This window comes from Branchiostoma belcheri, unplaced genomic scaffold, assembly GCF_001625305.1.
Source record: "Branchiostoma belcheri isolate BF01 breed outbred unplaced genomic scaffold, Haploidv18h27 scaffold144, whole genome shotgun sequence".
NCBI lineage: Eukaryota > Metazoa > Chordata > Leptocardii > Amphioxiformes > Branchiostomatidae > Branchiostoma > Branchiostoma belcheri.
The window spans coordinates 111,766-121,016 of NW_017802869.1; the positions used below are offsets into that span (position 1 = coordinate 111,766).

At 43.7% G+C, this 9,251-nt stretch overlaps 1 protein-coding gene across 1 annotated transcript in view; it reads right to left on the bottom strand.

Annotated features, from left to right (window-relative positions):
• Window positions 1-1,270, bottom strand: part of LOC109464971 (inosine-5'-monophosphate dehydrogenase 1b-like) — a 20,374-nt gene extending 19,104 nt beyond the window's left edge. The window contains exon 1 of the mRNA XM_019762089.1: window positions 867-1,270. Coding sequence (XP_019617648.1) covers window positions 867-985 — 119 coding nt within the window. The 5' untranslated portion in view covers window positions 986-1,270. The remainder of the gene's footprint in view (window positions 1-866) is intronic.
• Between the last annotated feature and the right edge of the window lie 7,981 nt (window positions 1,271-9,251).

A 9,251-nucleotide genomic window follows, 5' to 3' on the forward strand; every position in this document is an offset into this window, starting at 1 on the left:
CGTAACTTTGAAGCTTAAGTAACGTTCAAAACAGACACTTACCCTTTGCTTGGATAGTACCTTCGTCCTAAATGTATGGATGCAGATCTATAGTAACCACGCGCTTACAACATACAACAACGAAATGGGACGATCTTGTTACAGAAGCGCTGTTCGCTGATAGCCGCGTACATAAACAGGAGTGCGTGTTGAGCTCTGTATGGCCTTGGCGCAATATTCGATATCAAAACAACGTTAACAACCTGGCGGAAACCCAAAGTTTTGGCGACCACAGGATATCGAATCACCCCGCAAAGCTCGATGGTCCATAGTGCGGCGCCTAGGCGGCTTATCCAAAAGTTCATGAGCAAAAAACAGAGATGGGCGTTACTGTCGTGGGCAATCGAGAGGTGTAGACCGAAACCAATAAACAGTCCAAGAAATTCTAAGACAGAGGAGAATGATAATATCAGAGAATGGCACAGACATGACACTAAGTCTACGTGAAACATTAAGAAGTAAGGAAACCCAAGAAGGGTGGAGAACACCTGTTGTCAGATTTTCTGTGGTGAGATGGATAACAAAAGATACCTGAAACAAACAAACAAACAAACAAACAAACACAATAAACATCTCTTGAATCAGACAGAGTCAGCCTTACCACTACTCTCCAAGCAGAAGTTTGGGTTTTGGGTTGTTTTTGGTGTGTTTTTAGTATTTTTACCGGGCTTTCTGTTGCACTGGTATCTTTTTTACGCCAGTGGTATCTTTTTTGAGGGTTGCCGTCAAAAATATATCAGTGCAAAATAGAAACCCAGATTAAAAAAAAACCTAAAAGCACACCAAAATAACCCAAAACCCAAACTTCTGCTTGGAGAGTAGCTTACCACCTTGAGTGTTCTCCCACCGCGGTCCCACTAGCAGACCCGCCGCCGCCTTCTGTGCGCTTCTCCGCGTAAGACCGGCTCATGTCGACTCTGTTGGACGGCCTCAGACGCCGCATCATCGTGATACGATCAATATCAACAGAGGAGCGTCCGAAAAAAAAACTACAGATTACAACTACAGACAGGTCGATCTGAGAGGTGCGTGGGTAGTCTGACTGGCCACGACGTGATCAATATGAACAGAGGAGCGTCCGAAAAAAAACTACAGCTTACAACTCTCCACACAAACAGGTCGATCCTGACTACACTAGACAGGAGGGTCGATGTAATCTCCACGAAGGTCTTTTGGTAGCTACAATATCAAATTCTCCGTACGCCACCGTTTAGCCGACTAAAAAAGAGATACCAATCAATAGTAAAAGATATTGGTAAAACAAAAAGAAAGCCCAATAAAATGTGTAAAGAGCCGTCAAAAAGAAATACAAAGAAATACGATTTGTAAAAATACGTCAAAAATCAGCCTAAGCCTAAACCTCTGCTTGGCGAGTAGGATCGATGCACACTCGCGTTAAGACACCGAAAGGCCTTTATACCACTCTTAAGGCTTACTCAAATCGAAGTTTTGTTTCACGTTAACACTTACAGGCAAGCTGGATTCAGTGCAGCCTGCGTTAATGCATCTCACCGCAAGGGCTTCTGCTTAAATTTTGGTCAGTACTAGTACCGACGAGCAAGTTGAGGTTGACATCTTTACTGGTAAATAAACATAATTCAGAGGATCGCCATAATGTGACTTCTGCAAGTTCTGCTCGAATAATTGAGTTGACGTTGATTGAAAATTCAATTTGAATTTACAAAGAACGCGATACTGAACATTGCTTTAGGCGCGCCTGGGAATGAAGAGTCTGGAAACAGGTGCATCAGCAAATGACCCCCAAAGTACTGATCATCCTGCAATTAAAATTCATCCCGCCAAATCGTCGTATCCAAGGTAACAAACATGTGGTCCAAAAAGCTGCATACGTGGACGAACAGCTACGACATTGACAGTAGTTACGTTTACCTTCGAAAAAGGAAAGAATAAAACATGTTGTTTTTGTTCTGTTTCTTCTTCTTCTTCTTTTCCAAACACATAAGGTCGATGGCTTAGACAAGACGGCTGTCACCATGGTAACTGGTGCTGTAGCAAATACCCTGTGGTGTTGGGTTACATTATGTAGCAAGCAGCAGGACAGAATCTTCCTGAGGTTTCTGACCCAATTGCTATTATCACTGCGTGGCTTTTCTCATATGTGACGTCAGCAATGTGTCAAAGTAGATCGGAAGTCAGTATCGCCCCCCGTCACGTTTCTCAAGATTTACGTTACGACCTCAGATGAACTTTCATGCCAATATGATATACATCATGTTAAAGTTCCGCTCAATGAACGAGTCGTCCACAGACCTTCGTCGTGTACGCGGAACCCTTGATTTGATACATATTATATGATTTAGTTATAATGCGGCTTACCTTAGTCTACCTTATTACTCTTATGCTTTGCATGTCTGTATTTGTGACTACATGTATATATTTTTGTAACGATGACGACACAAACATAAGCATTGTAGCTTGAGTATGTCGTCATCCTGTCTTGTTACTAAATGTTATAATAAATAAATAAAAAAAACCCTTGATGTACTAGTATCAACAACCCATCAATGTCCAAATCACATACCACCCACTGTAGCAGACAGCATTAGCCCTGATACGTACATTGAATTGTAACCCATACATTGTTATCGATAGTTATTTGTAGTAACAACTGTAAGATAATTTAGTTTTGTAACATTGTAGTTTTATTGCTAGACATGGTACCATGTACGGTTGTCGAGCACTAACGTTCAATGGACTAACTGTATCGGGCAGAGATCTAGATTCCTTTATTATTCCTTTATTACGATACCCTTTAGCCAAAACTGGCTAGTCTTCCAGGGTTCATACAAAGATCATACAATACAAACAACAGATGACATAAAAAAATACACATATGACATAAAGAGGAAATTTACATTATTACATTATGTACAAATGAAAGATACCTAATTCACACTCTAATCACAGGACTCATATTGTGTGAACAGTTGGCGGATGGCTTTTTTAAAGTTAGATGTGCTTGACAGTGATTTGATGTGTTGTGGTAGTTTGTTCCAAAGGTTTTAGCCCTGATAACCTGCAGCAGGCAGATGCACAATCCTCCCGGCATTAGCCCTGATAACGCGAGAGTACATAACCCTTCCCCGGAAGGTTCCAAATCACCACAGGAAAGCCCAGAGCCTCTGCTAATAGCGCACCATTAGAACGTTTGGATCTATGTAAGCGGCGTGTCCAATGCAGTTGGGTGGTTGTAGATTGTGTCGGAATATGTCAAACTAGAAGTAGAACGCTAGCTAACCATCTAATCATGTGTATCCCAGAAAATACACGTTTTCTGTTACATTTTCTCAATGTAGCATGAAAGTGTTTTCTGAATGTGTTATACAGATATAATTATCAATCTCTACAGCACTTTAACACGACAAAACTAAATCAAAACCGGACGTTCTGCTGCAGTACCAAGGAAAGCCGCCAGAGGGCCCAGAATCTAATCATTTCTTTGATAAGTCAACCCACCTACCAAATTTCATGCCAATTCATTTATGGCTTCTTAAGTTATCGTATTGAACTACAAACATATTTAGTTACATAGTCATAGTACACACAAAAGTCATAGCGCTACATATGAAACACAAGGTTTTAACGTGAAGCAGTGTTATGTTTTAGCCGCGCCAGTACATGTGCATTTGTGTATCGTGATCAGCACCGAGAATCCTCCACCGGATGATCCCATTATATCCTCCATTTAAAAACACGCCGGGTCGGCTCAAGGTCGTTTGGAGCGTGGCTGTCACAACATCTACCGCACGGGGTTAGCGATGTGCAGTATCGTATTGAGAACCGTGCCTGAGCATGGTTCTGGATAAAGCAAGGATACAACAGCAGTGTGCGTATTTGATCTGTGGATGGAAGGCTTCCAGTGTCTCTTTTCCTCTAAGGTTTGAAATGTAGCACCTTGGAACCCCTATCCATACTCATATCAGTATATAACTGGGCCTAGCGTGCTGTGGGTCTGGCATCCAGGTTTTCGTATCAATGGGTCCACTTAATAAATGGCAGCCTTTATACGGCTGAATTGGTGCAGGGTATTACATAATAATCAATACAAATCACAACAATTACAACAATCAGATAATACAAATAATATGTTGTGATATGTTCCACAATCATTTTTGTGGAACTGCCGCAAGGGTCTGTGCGGCTGCCATTCGGCGCCACAAGGTGACCTCAATACGACTTTCCCCAACCGAAGTTAGGTACCAATTCACACCTGGGTGGAGTGAGGAAATTCGTGTAAACTGCCTTTCCCAAGGGCACAACGTCGGGGCGCATGTTCAGACGTGTCCCGGGTACGACTCGGAATCGAACCCGGGTCTCCCGGTTGACAGTCGATTGCTCTAACCACTACACCACACGACGCCACTTTTCTCTGCGTGTGCGCGTGAACGTTATACAGTAGAATTAGAGCATAGTGTTTCTAGGAATACGTACATGCCATCGATTATCTTTATTTCAAAGAAGTATTAGGTGCTAAGTATAAACGTTAAGCAGGGTGATCGATTGAGTATTTTCAATTAAATGTTATTTGGGTTCTCTCAGTGTTTTCGCTGGGATGCCTTTTCGTGATACAGTTGTGGGTTCGTGACATGTACAGAATGGCGTGCATACCATCCTGCACAGAAATGATGCAAAGGCATGCTTGTTCAATTTACCGGCGGTATAATTGCATGTATACAGGACGCAGTACTACATGTAACATAATACTACATGTACCTAACAATTACACACGCATGAACTACTCGTTGTTGTAGTACTGAAGACCGCTCAAGAACATAGAGTGGGATTTTTATAAGCCATGTTCCGTACTTCTACAATATCGTACATACGGCGAAGAGAATTATCCTCCACCATGCAGGCCTTCCTAAGGGGCTATATAGTAAGATGCGGCAAATAGTAGCCTCTTTCCTAAGGAGTTATGTATAGCAAAATTCGGCAACATATGGTCAGTTATTGGCCAGGTAACAATTCCCAAATCTGCACGAGCAAATGAACTGTATGGTGGCCAAATTCAGCTATACCATGGCAAATTATTCCCCTTCAGCTCACGTTGTCAGTCCGCTGGAGACCAGAAGAGCACTTCGATCTGTGCTGGACTGTCCCAAACACCTGTTACTCACTCACGTGACGTCATCGGGACTGTTCCAAACATTTTCGCGGGGGTGGTCTGCCTTAATTCCCTCCCGTCGCATAGATTTTAAGAATCTATCCAAAAATTGTTCGGTAATTCTTACCTTGGCAGCTCATTACCTGGATGTCTAATCTTCATCGACGTTCTACTGTATCGGGGAACGTTGCCCTGACCATCCCTTGAGGATGCGTACGCACGGTGTACGTACGTTATACGCACACACAGTAATACATACACCATTACCGCAATGCATTAAGACATTTCCGATCGTATCAGTCAAACCCGCACCACGCCCTGTACACGTGCTGTGATATGCAGATTTCAATCATCCAGGTAATTACACTAATGAACAGTAATTTACCTGTTCTGGGAGCAAAGGTTAGGTGCTGTGCTGTGTATGGAGCACAACTGGGTCTTGTAGATAGACATAAGCGATAGACATTAAAGTGTTGTGCAAACGTAGAGCATACACTCTACTCTATCTACGATTGGACGAGGCCATATCAGCCTTTGGGTCAGGTTTGTTTACAAAAGGGTCGTTACAGTATTGGTCTGCTGCCACGCGCCGTGCCGTGTGTGATAAAACAATAAAGAAGGTAAACCTTTGTTGTACATGCAAACATACACACTGGGTTAAGTACAGGTCACAGCAAATGATAGTTAATAGATCGTGTGTGTAAAAAGCGTAAATGGGCCTAGCCAACACAACGAGCTTGGGGTCAGGTTTGTTTACAAAATGGCCTATACTGCCGTAGTACCCATGTAAAAACAATGTTCCCGTCTGAGTACCGACATGACTTTGGGTCGTAAACCCATCCCTGCAACTCACCTCCGTCTATATGCTGTTATGTTCAATGTACATAAAACGCACCACGGCGAGCTTTAGGTCAGGTTTGTTTACAAAACGGTCATTAATATATAATGGCCTGCTGCCACGCGCCATGGATGCGCACATACCACAATAAAACGATCCCTCATATTCCGGTCTGAGTGCCAACAACTTGACTCGGGTTCGTGAACCCGTCCTGTAACGTAACTCACCTCTGTATATTATGTAGATCATAGATAATAGCGGTTTTGGCCAGGGCTAGCTTTGGGTCATGTTTGTTTACACGCAAAATGTCCTATTGCCATGCGCCGTGCTGTATGTTTAACACAATAAAACGACACTACATATTCCGGTTTTAAGTGCCAGCAACTTGATCTGCCATGGGGTCATGAACACCCTGGAGCCCTCTGTAACGTAAAACTCACCTCTCCTGTTTACATCCGGCCTGTATCATGGAGTCGCTGCACCGCTTGCCTACAGACTCGTGCCCGCGGCCGGACCGCGCATTGTGCATGCTCTCGCCGTAGTACCGCCTCTCCTGGAGTCCCTCGCCGGTGGCACCGCTTTCTATCACCGTAGGTAGTACCGTCAGTGGCTGTCTGGTACCGTGGTCCCAGTCCGTGGTACTAACCAACCGTGGTCGCAGAAGCGGCGATATGACGTGACTGACACGGTATTAAAGGGCCTGAGGACGACAGATAGAGTACGGACTTGACCCCTTCCCCTCCTCTCTCACACACCGTAGGTAGTACCGTGGTCCGTGCGTGGTACCGTGGTCCCAGTCCGTGGTACTTACCAACCGTGGTACCAGAGAGCCACAGCAATGAGTGACAGCAATGAGTGACAGGTACCGTGACGAGATAGGAAGGACCGTGGGACACAGATAAGGTACGGACCTGAATCCTTCCCGCCTCCTCTCTCTCACACACACCGTCAGTGGTACTAGTAACCAACCGTGGTCCCGGAGCCTGAGAAACCGCGATGACTGACAGGTAAAAAGGACGATAGCAGAATGAGTGCGGACCTGACCGGAACCTCAGCACAACCACAACCGGCTTCCTCCAACCTGACCCCGCGGTGTGACGTCATCGCCGGCCGACCTGGTTTGAATATGATGATTACCTGTCGCCATGGCAACGGGCCATGAGCGGCAGAATGTCGTCTGCAACCTGCTGTCGTCTGATACATCCGAGGAAATCTGTCATCTGTCAATCAATTATCATTATGTAAACTCATAGGAAATTCAAACTCTACTACTGGATAAATTACGGACTACATAATTTCCGGACATTTCGTGTGGCATCCACCGCTCTTCTTCAGCGTCACTAAAGATCTAACACTGAGAACTCTTTAACAGATATGTATATATATGAGCAACTGGGGAAAAAACGGCTCAACATGACAAAGACTCTATCTAGAAAAAAATCCAGATCATCGATCATTATCGAAAAAATCCATATTTTGTCTGACATGTTTCCTGTGTGATCAATATGATCGCCAACATGACTGTCTCCCCCTGTTTTGGAATTTTATCACTAATAATCAGACGAATCAACTTTTGACAATGTTAAGATCTCATACTTTCGCATGACACAGGCGTCATGTATTCGACATGTTTACGTGCTTATCTCGCATTACACGTATAACGATGAAGCGCAGGGTTCAAGGTCATATATGATATATCCTGTTTACCTGGGGGTAGGTACAGATATACACACATCTCGCTGACTCTGGGATAATATTGGAGAGAGAACTAGAAGTTAAAAGTGACAAACTGCGGAAAAGAACAGTTTAGAGTTCACAAAAAAAAAATTAGCAGTGTAAAATGTTCAATTATCATAGTAAAAACCCAGCTCCGTGTATAAAAAAAAAGTATGGATAGACGCACATTTATAAAAATGTAGATATTGCATACTTTCCAAGGGAACTTTCGGCTTCGTCTTATTTTGCCATGTTTTATATAATTAGGCGTTTCTGTCTGGCCTTCTTTTTTCCGGTGGCTGCCTTGTCAATTTGAAACTGTTTTGCTTGGAGATTAGACGTTGCAATAAAATATGTATTACATCAAACTGAGAGGAACAGTGTAAGATTAAGTAAACATGAAGGACGTTAGAGGTTATCCCCATCTTAAGAAGGCTGTTAGTTACATCACGATCCCTGTGGGGCCTCTACTCCGGAAGTACCAGGTGTAATCTCTCAAACCAGGAGACCTGGGGGACTTATTAGCCCTTATTAGCTTCCCTGTTGGGCTGAAGATGCATCCGGGTCTAAGTGTTTTTACCGGTAAAATCTGTTTCCAGCATTCTTTCACATGTCACGTAACAAAAAGCCTCTACCAGGTTTCGGGTGCGGAAAACTCACGGTACTCTCTACCGGATCAACTAACTTGCCATGTTAACCCTCTCTCTATTTGGCCAATTTGTACTCTTTCCAGCCGCCTCCCGAAGCCTGGTAGAGGCTACCTGACAAATGCATCAATACATTAGCTCATTAAATACATTGTCTCCGCCAGAATAACAACAACTCGGGTTCCAAATACTAAATAGGGAAAATAGTTTAGCAGCAGTACTGCAAGTAGAGTTCATTTGCCCAAGTGGGAAATGAAACTAGCCTCTACCAGGCCATGGGGAGGCGGCTGGAAAGAGTGGAAATCGGCCAAATAGAGAGATAAGCATGCCAAGGAAGGGAGTTTGTCGCGGCGAAATGGCTCTCAACGGATAAACACCCTCAGTGGCATGATTATCTCTCTATTTGGCCAATTTCTACTCTTTCCAACCGCCTCCCCAAGCCTGGTAGAGGCTAAAATTAAACCCTAACGGTGAACCCACTCCCCTGGCCAGTAGGAATTCTACCATCGCAACACCCTTTACAATGGCCTGGTGGAGGCTATGATAAATACGGTAATCATCTTAGGTCGTTAGCGAGATAATCTTGTTCCGCATAGCACATGCCAACCCGGTGAAGTAAGCCATCTGTCGTCTGGAAGTCTATAATGCTACTAAGTATACTAACGTTACTATTTAGAGAGATAAGTTATTTGAAATGGTCAGCAAAATGTTCCCCAGCTTTATTCACCTTCCCAGCCTACAAAAAACTGCATTTCTATTAACACCTCCCAATTCATATATCTTGCAAAATGTCGGCCATTTCATACTCCACTGCACACGGAAAAGAAATCAAACCCAACAATTTAGTTCAGTTCAGTTTATTGAGATACTGCCCTTTAGCCCATTA